The sequence below is a fragment of the Equus asinus genome, chromosome 9, assembly GCF_041296235.1.
Source record: "Equus asinus isolate D_3611 breed Donkey chromosome 9, EquAss-T2T_v2, whole genome shotgun sequence".
NCBI lineage: Eukaryota > Metazoa > Chordata > Mammalia > Perissodactyla > Equidae > Equus > Equus asinus.
The window spans coordinates 86925860-86946993 of NC_091798.1; the positions used below are offsets into that span (position 1 = coordinate 86925860).

General features: G+C 36.9%; 1 protein-coding gene across 7 annotated transcripts in view; it reads right to left on the reverse strand.

Annotated features, from left to right (window-relative positions):
* LOC106841196 (V-type proton ATPase subunit S1-like protein) overlaps positions 1–21134 on the reverse strand; it is a 44517-nt gene that overhangs the window by 17405 nt on the left and 5978 nt on the right. For 2 of the 7 annotated variants that reach the window (XM_044777902.2, XM_070517842.1), the window contains exons 2-4: positions 13759–13835; positions 4587–4633; positions 4271–4332 (exon numbers count right to left, since the gene is read on the reverse strand). In XM_044777902.2, coding sequence (XP_044633837.2) covers positions 4271–4312 — 42 coding nt within the window. In that variant the 5' untranslated portion in view covers positions 4313–4332; positions 4587–4633; positions 13759–13835. Of the gene's footprint in view, positions 1–4270; positions 4333–4586; positions 4634–11177; positions 11368–13758; positions 13836–15217; positions 15374–16717; positions 16861–21134 lie in introns of those variants that run through there. The other 5 variants (XM_044777899.2, XM_070517843.1, XM_044777901.2 and 2 more) reach the window with 5 other exon arrangements.

Consider the following 21134-nt stretch of genomic DNA (forward strand, 5'->3'; position numbering starts at 1 on the left):
AAGAATAGACCATATTTTGGGAAACAAAGCAAGCATCAATAAACACAAGAGAGTTGAAATAATATCAAGCATCTTTTCTGATCATAATGCTATGAAACTAGAAATCAACTACAAGAATAAAGCAGAGAAAGGTGCAAAAATGTGGAGACTAAACAACACGCTACTGAACAAACAATGGATCATTGAAGAAATTAAAGAAGAAATCAAATATTATCTGGAGACAAATGAAAATGAGAACATGTCATACCAAATCATTTGGGATGCAGCAAAAGCAGTCCTAAGAGGGAAATTCATTGCAATACAGGCTCACCTCACTAAACAAGAAAAAGCTCACATAAGCAACCTCAAACGACACCTAACAGAATTAGAAAAAGAAGAACAAACAAAGCCCAGAGTCAGTAGAAGGAGGGAAATAATAAAAATAAGAGCAGAAATAAACGATATTGAAACAAAAAAGACAGTAGAAAGGATCAATGAAACAAAGAGTTGGTTCTTCAAAAAAATTAACAAAATCGACAAACCCTTAGCCAGACTCACCAAGAAAAGAAGAGAGAAATCTCAAATAAATAAAATTAGGAATGAGAGAGGAGAAATCACAACAGATACCAAAGAAATACAAGGGATTATAAGAGAATACTATGAAAAACTATATGCCAACAAATTGAACAACCTAGAAGAAATGAACAAATTCCTGGACTCTTACAACCTCCCCAAACTGAACCAGGAAGAAATGGAGAATCTGAATAGGCCAATCACAAGTAAGGAAATAGAAACAGTAATCAAAAACCTCCCCAAAAATAAGAGTCCAGGACCAGACAGCTTCTCTGGAGAATTCTACCAAACATTCAAAGAAGACTTAATACCTATTCTTCTCCAACTATTCCAGAAAATTGAGGAAGATGGAGTACTCCCTAACACATTCTATAAAGCCAACATCACTCTGATCCCAAAACCTGGCAAGGACAACACAAAGAAGGAGAACTACAGGCCGATATCACTGATGAACATAGATGCAAAAATCCTCAACAAAATTCTGGCAAACCGAATACAGCAATACATCAAAAAGATTATACACCATGATCAAGTGGGATTTATACCAGGGACACAGGGATGGTTCAACATCCGCAAGTCAATCAACGTGATACACTACATCAACAAAATGAGAAACAAAAACCACATGATCATCTCAATAGACGCAGAGAAAGCATTCGACAAGATCCAACACCCATTTATGATAAAAAACCCTCAATAAAATGTGTATAGAAGGAAAGTACTTCAACATAATAAAGGCCATATATGACAAACCCACAGCCAACATCATACTCAACGGACAAAAACTGAAAGCCATCCCTCTGAGGACAGGAACAAGACAAGGGTGCCCACTTTCACCACCCCTATTCAACATAGTACTGGAGGTGTTGGCCAGAGCAATTCGGCAGGAAAAAGAAATAAAAGGAATCCAAATAGGCAACGAAGAAGTAGAACTCTCGCTGTTTGCAGACGACATGATCTTATATATAGAAAAGCCCAAAGAATCCATAGGAAAACTATTAGAAACAATCAACAGCTACAGCAAAGTTGCAGGGTATAAAATCAACATACATAAATCAGTAGCATTTCTATACACTAACAATGAACCAACAGAAAAAGAACTCAAGAACTCAATCCCATTCACAATTGCAACAAAAAGAATAAAATACCTTGGGATAAATTTAACCAAGGAAGTGAAAGATTTATACAATGAAAACTACAAGACTTTCTTGAAAGAAATTGACGACAACATAAAGAGATGGAAAGACATTCCATGCACATGGATTGGAAGAATAAAGATAGTTAAAATGTCCATACTACCTAAAGGAATCTACAGATTCAACGCTATCCCAATCAGAATCCCAAGGACATTCTTTACAGAAATTGAACAAAGAATCCTAAAATTCATTGGGGCAGCAAAAGACTGCGAATTGCTAAAGCAATCCTGAGTAAGAAAAACAAAGCCGGAGGCATCGCAATCCCCGATTTCAAAATATACTACAAAGCTACGCTGATCAAAACAGCATGGTACTCGTACAAAAACAGGTGCACAGATCAATGGAACAGAATTGAAAGCCCAGAGATAAAACCACACATCTATGGACAGCTAATCTTTGACAAAGGAGCTGAGGGCCTACAATGGAGAAAAGAAAGTCTCTTCAACAAATGGTGCTGGGAAAACTGGACAGCCACATGTAAAAGAATGAAAATTGACCATTCTTTTTCACCATTCACAAAAATAAACTCAAAATGGATCAAAGACCTAAAGATTAGGCCTGAAACAATAAGTCTTCTAGAAGAGAACATAGGCAGTACACTCTTTGACATCAGTTTCAAAAGAATCTTTTCGGACACTATAACTCCTCAGATGAGGGAAACAATAGAAAGAATAAACAAATGGGACTTCATCAGACTAAAGAGTTTCTTCAAGGCAAGGGAAAACAGGATTGAAACAAAAAAACAGCCCACTAATTGGGAAAAAATATTTACAAGCTACTTATCCGACAAAGGGTTAATCTCCATAATATACAAAGAACTCACACAGCTTAACAACAACAACAAAAAAACCCGATCAAAAAATGGGCAGAGGACATGAACAGACATTTCTCCAAAGAAGATATAAGTATGGCCAATAGACACATGAAAAGATGTTCATCATCACTAATCATCAGGGAAATGCAAATCAAAACTACACTAAGATATCACCTTACACCCGTTAGATTGGCAAAAATATCCAAAACCAAGAGTGACAAATGTTGGAGAGATTGTGGAGCAAAAGGAACCCTCATACACTGTTGGTGGGAATGCAAACTAGTGCAGCCACTATGGAAAACAGTATGGAGATTTCTCAAAAAGTTAAAAATAGAAATACCCTATGACCCAGCCATCCCATTACTGGGTATCTATCCTAAGAACCTGAAATCAGAAATCCCAAGAGTCCCTTGCACCCCTATGTTCATCACAGCATTATTTACAATAGCCAAGACGTGGAGCCAACCTACATGCCTAGAAACTGATGATTGGATAAAGAAGATATGGTATATATACACAATGGAATACTACTCAGCCATAAAAAAGGACCAAATTGTTCCATTCGCATCAACATGGATGGACCTTGAGGGTATTATGTTAAGCGAAATAAGCCAGATAGAGAAAGACGAACTCTATATGACTCCACTTATAGGTGGAAGTTAACATATAGACAAGGAGAACCGATCAGTGGTTACCAGGGAAAAGGGGGGATGGGGGGAGGGCACAAAGGGTGAAGTGGTGTACCCACAACATTACTAACAATAATGTACAACTGAAATCTCACAAGGTTGTGATCTATCATAATCTTAATAAAAAATAAATAAATAAATAAAATTTCACCATGCCATGAAACTAATGACAGTGATCTCTTCAGAAAATGTCATAAGAACCCAAATAATGCAGGACTTTAAATAAAGAAATTAACATGTTAAAGAAAACAAGAGGTTTCTAGAAATCAAGCTTAATTCTCCAGACCATTAATGTCCAATACAACATTCTGCATTATTGGATATGTTCTATATCTGCTCTCTTCAGCTGAGTAATCACTGGTTACATGTGGCTATTATTATGCACTGAAAATGTGGCCAGTGCAACGGGGGACCTTAATTTTTCACTTTAATTAATATTTTTCATTTGAATTTAAATTTAGATAGCCACAAGTGGCTAGTGGCTACTGTCTTGAACAGAGCGGCTCAGAACATTTAATATACATAAACTAGCAAAGTATTTTAACATTGTTCTACATCTTATGAATCCTTTGCAATTTCTAGGAAACCCAAGACGATGCACTTCAGTACCTGACTCTGGAGGTCACAAAGACAGGTCTATATCTGAAAGAAGATCCACTTATCGAGATCAACTATTCCATACCAATTACTCCAGTGTAGTACAGATTAAGAGAAAATAAACAGGCAGCAGCAATCCAAATTTACCAGTAACCAAAGATAAACTGTTACCATAGTGATTCTATCTGGAAAGCAACAAAAGTGAGACTGAATATTGTAATGAATATATATGACAGCAAGTGAACCTTTAGTTTTTCCTGAACTATAAAATTACCATAACACATTTCCCCACCCAAAGTTCAAGCAAGAATGTTAGTTATTAATAGAATTACTATTGATATTTTCATAGTGTCTCTGACCTGATTGAAATGTGTTTAAATTTTTTTTTTAAGATACAATCTACTTTCGTAACATATCCATACCTGTGTCATTGGTATTGCTGTGAAATTCTGAATTGGTTTCATATCTCCATTATTCTGTTGATCTGTCAAATAAACAAGGTGAGTACAAAGGCTAAATGTCGTTGTCTTATTAACGTAATTGAGTGACAATAATATGCTAAGCACTGTAAAATATATCAGGCTTGAGCCTCTTCTGGCTCATAATTTAGAATAAACTAGTTTAAGGGCTATTCACATGCGAGACTCCTGGTCAAGCACCAGTGTTCAGGGAAGCCCATCACACACTAAAGCCTTCCTCAGCCCCCCAAGGAATCACAAGGGCAATTAGAGGTCTTACCACTGTTGACAACCACTTCTTTATCTGAAGATGTTTGAGAGCTGAAACTAGAAAAAACAGAATAAAAAGATGCTGAACAAATATCTACATTTCAGATTTTATACGAAGTTTTAAGGAGGATATATTTTGGTTTATTACATCTCAGAGTAGAGGAGCAGAACTTTAGCCTGTCAAAACTGTCCACCTTTTAATAGTGAATTTCTGACTTAAAAAAGCAACGTATGTTCTTCAAAGAAAATAAGAAAAATGCCGAAAAATTTAAAGAAAAAAATTTTAAATATCAACCCTAATCCCTATTGATTGAATAATATTGAGCGCCTAGAATGAGTCAAGCAGTGAGCTAGACTCTGAGGTTTAACCAAAAACAAGTAATAACCAAATAACCAAATAATAAAACATAATAAAATATTTTAAAGTGAAATGTTATACTACATGGTACTGTTAACATATTAATGTGAAAATATTCAACCTTTTTTTATTAAAAAAAGATTCTATTGCCAAAAAGGTGTTTCTAAAAATTATGAGGATATAAATTATGTAATCATAATATACATCCTCCCAGCGTTTCTCTCTCTACACATACACACACACACATATAATTTACTTTTTATACAATTTAAGAACAAATTTTTGTAAACATTCTGTTTTGGAGCCTACAATTTTTTTTCAGTTAAAAATATATCATAAATATTTTTCCATGTTATTACATATTTTTCTAACATAATTTTGAATTCCATGTGCTATTACATCATACAAATGTATGAATTTATTGAACCAAATTCCTATTAAGTATTTAAGTTGTTTCAATTAATAAACAATACTACATTGAACATTATTGTGGATTGCTTGTTCATACCCCTGAGAAGTTCCTTAAGATTAATTCCTAGAAGTGAAACTGCTAAGTTAGAAGATATACACATCTTTTTATCATGGAATATTGTAAACATACATAAATATAAACAGGAAAATATAAGCCCCCAACCATGTACCTGTACCCACAGCCAGCTTTAGTAATTGTCAAGTCATAAGCAATCTTGTTTCAGCAATAAGCGCACCCACTTTCCCTCTCTGGTATTATTTTGAAGAAAACCTCAGAAATTATGTCATTTAAGTATATATTTCTAAAAGATAAGGACTTTTTAAAATAACAGCCCAATTACATCTAGAAAATATTAGTAATTCTTTCACATTAAATATCATGCCCATTTAAATCTCTAATTGTCATAAAAATTTTTACAGTTTATCGCATATTTTAAATTTTTAATATGTTGTACTTGTGTGTATGAGAACGCAGATCAAACTCTATACTTACAGATTCCTATCCAATACCTGTAGGTATAACTATCATACAAACTCTAAACATTTCTACAATTAGAGAAATATATAAATTACTTATCATGATCTTTATGCAAAACATAATTTTAGCTAAAGAGTTACTAAGCGCACATCATGGTAAAATGGTTTAGAATTAATTACATGGAGTCTATTACAAAGTAAGTGCACCACTCTCTTTGTAATACAACCTCTATTATCTAATGAGAATTTCTGAAGATGACAAATTGGTGACTGTGATGTCTACTAGTTGTTATTAATAAATTCATGCATGTATGCAATTATTCATTCATTCTTATCAACTTCATTGAAGTATAATTTAAGTACAATAAACTGCATCCATTCAATTTGTAAATTCGATGAGTTTTGGCATGTGGATATACCCATGACACCACCGCCACAATAAACATATGGAATATTTACATCCCACAAGAGTTTTCCCATGTACTTTTCCAGTGGAGAGGATGTTTCCTCCACCCTCAGCCACAGGCAACTACAAACTTGCTTTCTGTCACTTTAGCCTGCATTTTATAAAATTATATATAAATAGAGTCATTTAACATATAGTCCTTACTGTTTGGCTTCTTTCAGTCTTAATATAATGATGGAAATTCATTGGTGTTGTTATATGTATCAATCTTTCTTTCCTTTTATTACTGAGAAATATTTCATTGTATGTATACCACATTTGTTGGTGTATGCACCTATTGACGGACATTTAGGGTGTTTCCAATTTGGGGCTACTACAAATAAAGAGAAAAGAACATTCATGTACAGGGGTTATGTAGAATATGTTTTGGTTTCTCTTGGATAAATACCCAAAAGCAGAGTGGCTAAGGCAGACATTAGGAGTTTAACTTGTTAAGAAATTGCCAATCAATTTCAGCATAGGAGCTTTCCTGTGGCTCCACCTTCTTGCTAACATTTGGTACTGTCAGTCTGCTTAATTTTAGCCATTCTGATGGGTGTGTGTTGCAATCTCATTGTAGTTTTAATTTCCATTTCCCTGATGACTAGTGATACACAGCATCTTTTCTTGTACCTAGTGACCATTCATATATTTTCTTTTGTGAAGTGTGTCTTTAAATCTTTTGCCAATTTTTTAAGTTAAATTCATTTTCCTCTAATTACCGAGTTGGAAGAGTTCTTTGTATGTTCTGGATACAAGTCTTATGTCAGATATATGCATTGAAAATATTTCCTCCATTATATGTTTTGCTTTTTCATTTTCTTCATTGTGGCTTTCAAAAAGCAAAAGTTTTAATTTTCATAACGTCTAATGTATTCAGTTTTTTTCTTTTATGGTCTATGTTTTTTGTATCTAAAAGAAATATTTTCCTAACAGAAGGTCATAAAGATTTTCTCTTGTGCTTTATCTAGAAGTTTTAAAGTTTTAACTTTTACATTTAGGTCTGTGATCCATTTTGAGTTGATACTTGTGAATAAGGTACCTGTAACATGGTGGAGCCTGAGATAAAGAAAATATCCTATTAGCTTCCAGAAATAAAAAACAAGAAACATGCAATGATTCAGAAAATATCTCTCTCACACCCTTTCACAGGAAGCTAGTGGAGGATGTGCTCCAGCAAAGTAAAGGAGAAAACAAAGAAAGAGGAAAGCATAGGACTCTAATAAATAGTGGATCTAAATCAGAAGAGTGATGAAGAGAAACCTAAGGATGACTGTTGCACATCAGACATAGAGAGAATCTATCCAGATTAGAGCAAGAGGACAAAAGGGTCCTAAAGGAGGGAGACTAAAGGGAAATTTCTAGGTAAAAGGGGGATTTGAGAGTCTTCGCTACTTGTTAGATGAAGGGATGTGTGAAAAAAGTTAAGGACATGCATATTTTTTAAATTGCAAATGAAAAAGGGCAATTTTTAACTCAAGAGAAAAGGAAAGAGTTGTACAAAGAGAAAAAAGGAACAATTATAGTACACTAACTGGCTTGTCATTGAACAATATATCTATAGTCTAACTGGTGCTTGCATTCTGATTTATACTAAGTCTCCTGCGAGTAGGGTTAGCATGAATCAGTCCTCTGACCTCAACCACATCTAGGAGAACGAAGAAATTTAATTTTCTGAACAGCAAAAGTGAGACTGCAATCAAAGTAATCATGGAACTACAATAGAGATATGCTTTAGCCAAAAGATCTCTGTCTACCTAAACTCCAAACTCTGGAGTGCAAGTTAAAAAGTAACTGAATATACGACAGAAACACTAATACCCAGACAATACTTCTTGAAAGGCTTCAAGCTTTCTAAAAAGTACCTGTATACAAGCAGATCTTTTACATTTTTTTAATTTAAATTTTATTTATTCAAAATAATATTTCATGATACAGGGTTAAGTATTCAATTTTAAAATGTCTTATTGAACAAAAACAGAAAATTATGAGAGATTTTATCCAAATCACATAAAAATGTATCATATCATTTAGAAATATCTAGTCAGGAGGGGAGTTTAATAAATGTTTATTGAACAAAAGTATATAAATGAATGGATGAGTTACCATATCCTTAACATGCTTGGCTTGAGACTTCATTCTACTAAGTAAAAATTTCCATATGTTCACTAATGAAAAGCTTCTGGTAGACAATATAGGCTTATTTTCATTTCAGTGAATATGATCATGAACATACCAATAACACTGTTATACTTCTTTTTAAAATAAGCTGTAATTGGGGCTGGCCCCATGGCTTAGTGGTTAAGTTCAGTGAGCTCCACTTCGGCAGCCTGGGTTTGCAGGTCTAGATCCCGGGCATGGACCTACACCACTCATCAGCCATGCTGTGGCTGTGACCCGCATATAAAGTGGAGGAAGACTGGCACAGATGTTATCTCAGGGCTAATCTTCCTCAAACCAAAAAAAAAGAGAGGAGGAATGACAACAGATGTTAGCTTAGGGCTAATCTTCCTCACCAAAAAATAAAAATAAAATAAAATAAGCTGTAATTTAGATAGACTTTGCCCACACCCATAAGCCTGACCTAATGAGGTTTTATGGGAAGCCATAACCGCAACCAAAGACAAAATAAACACGCATTTTCTCCACACTGCATAATCTCTGAACTAAAGTAATAACTAAAGAATTATCTCGTTAAAATTATCTGAGTGAACAAACTAAGAAACACTGGCTTAAAAATATTAAACCTATGTTGTCAGTAAAATACTCAGACCCCTTTTCAGTAAAAGGGATCTCTGTAATACCTCAAAAGCAATCTAGAGCCTTATGCTTATAGTGGCTGGTGACAGATTTTTGATTTACCAGGTTTTCCATCAGAAGTCTCCCAAGCATGCCATCATGAAGGTGAGGGTGGAGCAGCTCCCTCATGGTCCTACTCAGGATGAAGACCACACTCCCACCACAGCCTACCAAGCCCTGAAAGACATCAGCCTGCTAACCGTGTTCATCCCATTTCACCTCTTCCCCTTTCTCTCCGCTCCAGCGACAACAGCGTTCTTCAGTTCAGGTCCCTGAATGTTTCATGTTCCCTTCCTCCCTCCCAAGAGTCTTAGCACCTGCTGCTCCCTCCACCTGGAATGCTCTCCATTCTCCCCTCCCCCGACCTCCTAGTTATTTCCTATATCCTCCAGATCACAGCTTCAAATATCCCTTCCTCAGGAACACTGTCCCTAACTTCTCAGACTAGTTCAGATCCCCCTATTGTATGTGCTCATCACCTCCTATACTTTTCTTTCACAGCACATTTCAAAGTCTACTTGTAATATCTATCCTTTGATTAATGAGCATCTCCCCTACTAGACTTACAGCTCCATGAGGGCAGGGACTCTATCTGATTTGCTCACCATTGTAGACCCAGCACCTAGCTCACTGCCTACCCATTTAAAAGTACCAAGTATTAAAAAAATGTGTTACATGTATGAAGGAACAGATTAATGAATGAACAAACTCTGAAAGGGAAGTGGAAAATGGGAGACCACACAGGATGCTGTCCAAGAGGGAAAAGATTTCCACCTGGTTTCAGCATAAATCCAATCTGGGGAAGGAATATGTAAAGGAAGAGTGGGGTCCCCTACCCTCTCTAAGCTGAGGAAACATGTACCAAGTTTAAAATACAATCATCCTTCTAGAGACTTAAGAACCTCAAACTGCCCCATAGAGTTGGAAGATATTTTTAATTTCAGATCCGTATTTGAAACAACATCTACAAAACAGAAATTGTTGTTTCCTTCACAACAAATTAATGTGCCATATTAGATTCACATGATCACTGACGTAAGTGATTTCTAAGGTCCCTTCTGAAGCTAAGATTATGTAAACCCATCAACCTTGCTTCAAAAACAGAATTGGAATTTTTATAGTTCTTGGTGTGCACTTTACCAGTGTAATACACAAATCAGTCATTTCTGTATAAATCAGGTAAGGAAATATTACTAAGGTTTAACAACCTAAGGAGTATAGCTCACTTATTATTTGAAAGTGAATCTTAAGGAAAGCATTAAGTGATTTGGAAACAATGAGGGAAAACAAATTAAAAATGCCTACACTTATAGTTTTTATCAGTTGGTGTCTTAAGGATTCTTTAGCACAAGTTTTTAGAGATCATCCTGCTTGCTGCCGTCCTTCGCTTTCACACTAAATCCGCTGAGGCATTCGTTGACATGGCACATAATGAGTAACCGGGGGATATGACATAAGTTAAATGCTATGCATATTTTGATTACTCTTCCTTATAGATAAATCTTTATATTTTCCCTCATATGGCATGGAAAGAAACCAAAAGGACAAAGGAAATAGAAATCAAAATTTTGCTTGTTATTTTTAAATAGTCTGTGCTCCACACAATTACTGTCTTTTACCAGTTAAAATAATCTAACATATTTTCTTTGGGGGACAGGTTTTAAATTTTTTCCTCTCTCTCTTTCTCACATAATAACAGCAGGAGAAACTGTGAAATTAACATTTACCTATAAGCGTAAAAGAAACCTGAACAGTGATTTAAGGAGTCATTTTCTCATAGATACATACTTTGATACATAACACAAATGTTTCTTGAGTATTTTGAACAAATAACTCTTCCCTCTTATAATAAGGACTATATTTGTATCTCTTATTTATAAACTCTAGTTCAATTATTTTAGTAGCTACAAAATGATCTAATCTCATATATCCATTTTTAATTATAAACAAATGTAGCATGCAGCAATATAAAGAAATTACAGAACCACATAATTTCACATTTGCACTGAAGTGCACAGATGTACTGTATTAAAAGATGTGCAATTACTCACCTTACATTCTTCCTAGCAAGTATCTGGTCTAAAGTTAGTGATAATCCCATACATAAAAAAATAAGTGAAAAACTGAACAAGATTTTTCTTCCCATCAAGAAATGAATCAGTTTCTTCAAACCAAGCACATCTGTTAATTCATAAATGCAAACAGAGCAGAGACAGTAGTTTCACGCCATGTGACTGACAACATACTCAACCAATCAGAGGACAGCTTTCCCAGGATGTGTTATGTGTGGCAGAGGGGAGAAGGAGGGGCCTGATACTGCTCAACTGAGAGGATAGAGTGAAACCATGGGTCTATTTAAGTTGTTTGATTATTTATAATGAAAGGTTATTAGGGAGCAGATTTTTAGAGAAAAATTGGTATTGTTTTAATACTCATATAACAATAAACATCTCACACTGCTTTTCAGGAAGCTATTAAATTCTCAAAATCTATGAAGTATACATTATTACGTGCATTTTTCAAGTGAATAAGAGTAAAAATCTCTGGAACTTAGCTAATTTTACATACATGTCCTAGTTCAGAGTTTCCTGTTGAATTCATGACTCTCCATTTGCTGAGAGGCATGGAACATAATGGTAAAGAACACCGACTTCCGAGTCAGACAGCACTCAAGAGAATTCCCAGTGCCAGCTCTTCCAACTATCTGATATTAGGCAAGTTATTTTTCCTCCTGAGCCTAGTTTCCTCATCTGCAGAGTGGGGACAAAAGTACTTAACTCATTAAATGATGCCCTAAATAGCCAAACCCATCTTGAGAAAGAACAAAGCTGCAGGCATCACACTTACTGATTTCAAAATACATTACAAACCTACAGTAATTAAAACAGTACCGTACTGGCATAAAGACAGACACACAGACCAATAGAACAGAATAGAGAACCTAGAAATAAGGCCAGGTATGTACAGTTAACTGATCTGCAACAACGGTGCCAAGAACACATAATGGAGAAAGGATTGTCTCCTCAACAAATGGTGCTGGGAAAACTGGATATCCACATGCAAAAGAATGAAACTGAACCCTTATTTCACACCACACATAAAAATCAACTCAAAATAGATTAAAACTTAAAACCTAGAAGAAAGCAGAGGGGGAAAGCTTCATGACATTGGTCTTGGCAATGATTTCATGAATATGACACCAAAGCACAGGCAATAGAAGGAAAAATAGGCAAGTGGGACTACATCAAACTAAAAAATTTCTGCCCAGCAAAGGAAATAATCAACACAGAAGAAAAGCAACCCAGAGAATGGGAGAAAATATTTACAAAACATATATCTAATAAAGGGTTAATTTGCAAAATATATAAAGAACTCCTACAATTCAATAGCAAAAAAACAAACAAAATACAATTTAAAAATGGGCTAAAGGCTTGGATAGACATTTCTCCAAAGAAGCCATACAAATGGCCAACACTTATATGAAAAGGTGCTCAATGTCACTAATTGTTGGGGAAGTGCAAATCAAATCCACAAAGAGATATCACCTCATTCCTGTCAGGATGGCTATTATCCAAAAGACAAGTGTTGGCAAGGATGTAAAGAAATTGGAACACTTGTACACTGTCGGTGGGAATATAAAATGGTGAAGTTGCTATGGAAATTAGTACAGAGAGTCCTCAAAAAATTGAAAAATAGAACTACCACACAATCCAGCAACTGCACTTACAGGTATTTACCCAAAAGAATTGAAATTAGGATCTCAAAGAGGTATTCGCACTCCTACGTTCACTGCAGCATTAATCACAATAGCCAAGGTGTAGAAACAATGTAACTGTCTGCTGATGGATGAATAGACAAAGAATACATGGTATACACATACAATGGAATATTATTCAGCCTTTTAAAAACAATAAAATTCTGCAATATGTGACAACATGGATGTATTGTACACTTAAAAATTTGTTCAGAGGGTAGATCTCATGTTAAGTGTTCTCACCACAATAAAAAAATTTTAATAAATATCATAGATGAAATCCTTTCCTTACTTCAATGCCTAGCTAAATAAAGAATATCTAATGTTTCTCCTTCTCTGCTAGCCTCCCCCTCCCATCCCCCCAAAAGGCATGCAAAAAACAAAACAAACAACAAAATCCCTAAGAGTTGTTTCACATTAAAAAAATACAACTAAAATACCGCAATAAAGAAAATCCTCCAAAATGAAAGTGTCAGCGTTTTTAGTACTTAAGAACCTTGATCTCTTTAATGGCGAAGTACTGGTGGCTGAAAAGGGCTATTTGTAAGTGACAGATGATGGATTATGGGAAGGTGGGGCTCGCCCAGAGGAGACACTCCCCTTCCTCACTGTCCACTTCGTACACGCACCTCCTTCTAACACGGCTCTGGGGAGCCCTGTAGAAAAGGACAGGAGGAGACTGAAGCACAACGACTAGGGGAAGGGGGGATGCAGAAATAAGGAGGAAAGTTGCTAATAGAAATTATAAAATAGAAAAGGACACTGCCATCACTGTGGCCTTTCCATGCCCTGTCTTATTCCTACTTTCCGGCATATTTCCTTTTCCTCTCCCTGTTCTTTCATTTCACCCAACTTCCACCCTTTGCCTCTCATTTTACCTTTCTGTCCTTCCGATTCTGTGGAACTTCAAGTAGCAACTCAGGTCTGGACAGCAGGAGTTGAGTCTCAAGCAAGGCTGCCAAATAAAATACAGGACACCCAGTTACATTTGAATTTCAGAGAACAAATAATTTTAATAATAAGTATGCCCCATGCAATCTTTGGGACATACTATATTAAAAAATCATTTGTTGTTTATCTGAAAACTAAATTTAACTGGACATCTTGTATTTTTATTTGCTAAATCTGGCTATCCTAGTGTTAGGGTCTCTCTGCTACTGAAACTTTAACATGCATACAAATCACAGGAGATTCTGTTAAAATGCAGATTCTGATTCAGTTGGTCTAGGGTGGGACATGAGCTCCGTTGTTTCTAACAAGCTTCCAGATGATGCCGATGCCGAGGACCGCCCTGTGAGTAAGCAAGGAGCTAGAACAGCATCTTTTAACAGAAATATGAGAGCTACAGATGGAACTTAAAATTTTCTAGTAGCCACATTGAAAGAAGTAAAAATAAACAGGTGAAGTTAGTTTTAATATATTTTATTTAACCTAATATATCTAAAATATTATTTCAAACATAATTACTTTTAAAAATTATTAATGAGATATTTTACCTTCCTTTTCTACCCTAAGTCTAGAATCCGGTGTATAATTTACACTTACACACATCTCAATTTGGACTAATCAAAATGTCAAATGCTTATACGGCTAATGTCCACTGTATTGGACGGAGCAAACACAGAACATCTCCAGCTGCCAGAGCAACAGGTCACAGTCTCCCATGGCAGCAGCATCAGTGTCTGATCACATCACTCCTCAAATCCCTGGTCAGGATGAGGCGAGAGCCCAAGCCCTGGATGACTCTGTACTGTGATAGTAATGGATCTGTGAAGACTCAGAAACCATAGCGTTAGTCCCTTAGTGCCTATCACAGAAAACCATTCATGGACATATGCTTCGGTTATATTTTCAGGCACACTCACATATGTAAAACTTTTTATTTTAAATCAAGTATCATTTCAACATATTTTATGACTTGATGATCCTAAAATTTTAACATAGCATTCTTCCTGTTGAAATTTTCTCCCACTTGGTTAAGAATTTTTAAGGCAGAATAATTAGTAGCTAGTAGGTTTCACACATGCATTTTAGAATAGAAGTCACACTTAAGATGTGATTGACTGAGAATAGCTCATCTTGTGACTTTGGAGGAGAAAAGCAGTGGCAAAAAATGCTAATACGATAGCTTGCAGGCTGCAAAGCACTTGGGTATCACCTGCCTGGCACTGTACCTGCCTGCTCAGATGGCTGAGGGCACCTCTGTCCAGAACTGTGAAACATCTGAGATTTTGCCCAACTCGTAAACTAACATGTTAGCCTGCCACAGTTTCAGGGATGCTAGCAAAAGACACAAGACTCCTGGGTCAGAGACAAAGGACTTTATTTATTACTCACCACACAGCAAGCAGCATGAGCATGAGTATCTTTGAGTCAGTTCCCCTTGCCCATAAAGCAAGACAGGTGGGCCCAGATGGATGCTTGTACACACAGTGGGTTTCATTTCAGGAGAGAAACCCTGAGTTTCCAAGGCTATAGGCACCCTGCCCTTTGCTACAGAGGAAAACACTATTTCTACCTTTAAAGGCTGTTCACTATACAAATATCCTAAAGATATTCCAGAACAAAAAGTAGTTTGTGACTCACTCACAAGATACACAGAATATGCAGAGGGACATATCCTCTTAATAGTCTCCATTAGAGAACAGGAAGTTGTACATCCATGCTGCCTTCTTTTCAACTGAAAAGAAAGGTTTGCTTCATGTTATGATTTACTGTATACTATTAAATAAAATGTCACCTGAAAATTTGAATATCAAAAATCTATCTTCCTATAATCATATCTGACCATGTGGAATTGTGTTCTCACGGGGAAACAAATGGATCTAATTTAATTCTAACATGTGCCTTAAGGAACATCTAGCATTTGCCAGACCACAGTCTGTATTCATCCAAATGCTCTCAGACTGAAGACCCCATTAGTTGAATGTTCAAGCCAAGTACAACAGTCTTTGCACACTGATTCAAAATCCAAATCCATCCACCTCCTGCAAAGCCCCACGTGCCCTGGCCCCTGCTGGTCTCTCTCACCTCGCTTTCTGCCAGCCCTTCTCCCCACCAGGCTCCAACACACTGGCTCACACTCAGCTTCTCAACACCCTCCATGTGCCAAGCTTTTTTGCACCTCAGTGACTTTGCTCATATTGTTCCCTCTGTGGGGATCACCTCACACCTCTCTAACTCTCCCTGCATTGTTCACTCACATCAAAATATGTATCACAATGTGTATGAGACATTTATTTTCTTGTTACTTATTCATGGTGCATTTCCTCACCAGAAGGCCTGCTCCATAAGGGCAGAGACTATGTCTAATTAACTGACATATATCTAGAGCCTAAGATGCTGCTGGTCCAAGTTGGTGCTCAATAAAATGTACAGAATAATGAATAAACCTATCCAAAAATGTCACATAATTAGTTCCCACTTCATGCCACATGGTTGTGACTCCCAGGGCCTGAATATTTAGATAATTCTAACTAGGAAATCAACTAATTCAAGTAATTCATTGAATTCGGTAACTTGAAAATGCAAACGGACAAAACCCAAGTTCTATCAGTTCATTAGCAAAATACTATAGTATATACTTCTTGCTCCTTGTGGAGGGGTATGACTCTGTGATGTTTAACATGTGTCAAGCTGACTGGGCCATGAGGTGCCCAGATAATCGGTTAAACATTATTCTGGGTGTGTCTCTGAGGTGTTTTAATGAGATTAGTATTTGAATGAGTAGATTGAGCAAAGGAGAAGGCCCTCCCTAACGTGAGCGGGCCCCATCCAATCTAATGAAGGTCTGAAGAGCACAAAAAGGCAGAGTAAAGGAGATTTCACTTTCTCTACCTGTCTTGGAGCAGGACATCAATCTTCTTCTGCCTTCGGACTCAGACTAGGTCTGGAATGATACTATCAGCTTTCCTGGGTCTCCAGCTTGCTAAATGCAGATCTTGGGACTTCTCAGCCTCCAGGAATGCATGAGCCAATTCCTATAATAAATTGTATATATGTATATATCTATAGATAGATAAATACATATGTACAATTGTGTGTATATATATGTACATATGTGTATATATGTATAGATATAGATATATCTCCTATTGGTTCTTTCTCTGTGGAGAATCCAGACTAATACAGACTCTATCAAGTTCAGAGCCTAATTGCTGCCATGATTTCCACCAATTTTCATCAAATCAACTTCTGAGTTGATTAGAATCAGGTTAGTAAATGAAATACTTATAAGTGCTTTTGATTTAAATGTTAATGTTTCTTACTTTAGGTTCCCTTTTGACTTCCTGGAATATGGATAATGTGCCAGATTAGTGGCACATATTTACGTTTTTGGTTTTCAAACTAAACTGAGACAGAGGCCAGCTCTTTCATAAATTTGCCCATTAGTCTAACATTGATTGTCATATATGAAATGCCAAGAACACAAAGTAGGAAAGACCCAGTCTTTGCCCTGAAGAAGTTCCCAGTCCAGTGATGTGTAGAAATGTGAACACATAATTCTTGGAGTAAACACCTTGGGGATGATTCACCCGGCAAACCAGTGACCTCCGCTGACATTGGTCCCACCTCCACTCCAAGCAATGGCTGATTAGATGAAGGGGAGAGAGAGGCACGTATATAATAGATAAAAAGACAAGAAATGTGACATAAATAACTTTTGACGAGTTGAAGCAGCTTTCTAGGTCTTGATTCCACTCCCTCATGAGGTCAGTGTACATCTCTTGTTGCTGGGGTTTGTGAATTATCCCAGTGTCCTTCCAATAACTTGGCTTTTGTTCTTAACACAGTTTGAAATGGGTTTCTGTTACTTGTAGTGCAAAAGCAGCTTTATTGGAAGGGTCTGCTCAATAACAAATTTAGTGGAACAATCAAGGCCTGGACTAGCAAGAGAGGTTTGAGGGTCAGGGAGAACCTAACAGACCTGGGTCCTGGGGAGGAAAGGGCCTCCGCTACTCGTAAAAATGCTCTCACTGGGCACCTGCAGGGTCCCCACCTCAACAGAGACAGGACCCAGAGTTTTAATTCACTAAAATAAAACTCATATCGAGAATATGTGCTATTTGATGTTGCCCTATACTTTACGCCCTCATTTATAAGAAGAGCAAAATGGATTCTTTGGACAAAAATTAATCAGCACACTTAGTTTCAAAGGAAGCATTTTATACAACTACTTGGCAAAAATCCAAGATGCTGTTCGCTAAACAATTAACATAAATTTGGAAATTTTAACTTAAAACCTAAGTAAACATAAAAATTCATTGGCACATGAGTGATGAGGAAAACTGCAGATGAGAAGCAGGCTCCGAGGACTGGAATTTGCTTGCCCTTGGAGAGACATTTGCATTTGTGAAGGAAATCTCCATGCCTCCCTCTCTGCACCAGGAGGAAGGGGGGATGGCCTTATCTCTCAAAACTCTTAATCAATGCCAAAGGCAAGAACTTAAGTTGGCAATCTCATGTAACTGATTTAGGGTGGTGGCTTCTGACTTTTACTTAATCCGATTTGATTCTTATCTAAAAGTCATGGGATCACCCAATAACCAGACCCCACCTGCACTGATACCATTTTAACTTTTTCATATTCTTTCCTTTGTCTTGTAAAGAGATAACTCACATACCCATGCCTTATAAAATTAGCCCTAACCCTCAACTCAGGGCAGCAGCAGCTCTGACTGCCCATGGGCCCTGTCCCCATGCTATTCCACACTATTCTCTAAATAAAAGAGCACTACTGCCAGATCTTGAGAGTCCAAGAAATCTTTCTTTCGACTCCTTGGCTCACTGATCCTGCATCAATGAGCACATTATTCCATAGTAAGAAAAATCACCATACCTATGAACTGGTAACAGATCCATTCATTTGAGTAATCTTGATAATCAGTAATGACTAATAGAACCAACAGGATCAAAAAGTAATGTTTTAAATCAATGGAAAGATTACTCCTGTCCTTTGTGTAGCTATATTATCCAAGAACCCTTGACTTCTTCTTTTCTTCCTCTTTTCCTCCATTTTCTCACTCCTTTTTCTCTCTTGTTCTTTTTTCTTTCAATGTAAGGAAAAAAATTCATTTTACCTTATTTAAAGTCCTTTAAGAAATAAAGTCTTAGTAATATAAAATAATCACAATTTTGCACATCTACTTTTATAGGAGCTTTTACATTTATATGTTATAATAATTTACAAGTTATTACATTTAAATAATCTATAAGTCATCCTGGTAAATCTTCATTTTACTGTGGAATGCACAGGCTTAAAGAGTGGCCCCCAGCCACTGCCCACCACAAAAGATCAACTGGTCCCCACTGAACCCACAGACAGCACAGGTCTGGCCCATCCACCAGATTCACAAACCTCTCCAGGGAATGAAATTCTAAAACTTATTTTTCCATTGAGTGAAGAAAATTATCTTTCTTTTCCTAGTGAGAAAAATTATCTTTCATTTCTTGTAACTCAAAGGTCCCTGCTGAAAGAGAAGCCTATTTTCTGTTTGGTTCTCAGCCAAGTGAGAGAACACCTGGAGAATAACTTTTAATATGCATATTAAAATGACAACTCCCTTCCGGGAACTTCACAAAGGGCATCAAAGAACAGCATTGTCAATTCCCCCTAGATCCTACACAGAGGTTTAATTACAATAACAAGATTTTAAACATCAGGCCTGAATATTAGTAAGATTATATGGCAATACACGCATATTTCTTTAGTTCCACCTTGGAACAGATATGAGAAGAAATAATCACTACACCAAAAGGTAGCTATACTGAAAGGATAACCAATCTCATTCATTTTAGATAAAGGAAAAATTGTGTTAAATAATTTAATCAGGTAAAATGAAGCACTCAGCATTCATCAGTAGTAGTTATACAGAGCATGCAATCACCAGTCTGACTCTTACTGCTGCTTCTTTCTCACTTAAAGCTGTTATTTTAACTTGTCACATTTCCATAGCAACTAATGCCTCAATTTTTATAGCTAAAGCACTAGGAATCATTTCTAACCCTTCTAAATGCTCCAATATCAGTTGTCAACATTGTTGAAACCGTTGGCTGTTCCTCCGCAAAAGCTAACTTCTCCCCGATACCGTGCAAAGAATCAGCACCACCCTTGATCTAAATCTCTTTGATAACTGATCTAATTTATGAAGACCAATCTTTCTTCCTAGTTGGGGGGCTCTGAGAGAAGTCAAATAATACCACCTTTCTGCATCACCGGAGTGGACAAATGTAGGCCCAAATAACACCTTTATTACTGAGAAAGGCCAGGATGGAGGACAAAGCTTAGTGCAGGAGCAAAATGTATTGTAATTGAACCCCTGTCCCCAGAAAACAGACATGGCAGCCTATCATGGCAGCCCTGGGCTCTCAATAGGGAAGAGAGTCCTGTCCCAGGAGAAATAGGGGGAAATGCAGGCTCTGTGGGCAGGCTGGGTCCCAAAAACGGGTGAACAAACTTTTGAGACCCCTCTCCCTGGTCTAACAAGCAAATCTAGCAAACAAGCTGTATAGGTTTAAAGTTGGTACAATAAAAATCCATTCCGTACTGTGAAGCAGTCATGCAGGCCTCATAAGCTTGTGTTAGAATGACTCTGCAACCCCTCACCTCATGACTGAAGCCCCCAGCTGGATAGATTCACAACCAGACAAGATAAAGGGTAACTTGCTCACACTTCCCAGCAACATTTCTTAGAGTTTGAAGGAAAAAGTAAGGACCCTGGTCCTTGCCTCCCTCCATACACAGATAACACCAACATTACAAGCCTTGTTTGATGTATAATCAAAAGTTCTTGTTATCCTAGAAGTAGATGGCTATTAGGTGTGTAAGCTAATTCTTGCACGAACACTGCTTCGTTAAAAAGTATACAAACTGCACTCAAATCTGTAGACGTCAGGGCCTGGCCTGGTGGCTGAGTGGTTAAAGTTCTGCGTGCTCCACTTCGGCATCCCAGGTTCACAAGTTTGGATCCTGGGCACAGACCTACTCCGTTTACCAGCCATGCTGTGGAGGTGTCCCACACGAAAAAAAATAGAGGAGGATTGACACAGATGTTAACTCAGGGCTAATCTTCCTCAAGCAAAAAAACCCCACAAAACTGTAGACCTCAGAGCAGTTCCTCAGAATACTCTGTTGGACTGTTTCCTGGGACTTGAGTTCCTCACTTTGATTATCGAATAAATTCCTTCATTTAACCTTTATCTAGACTCCTTATTTCAGTTGACAAAGGAAAGAACGAAGAGCTGAACATGCCTA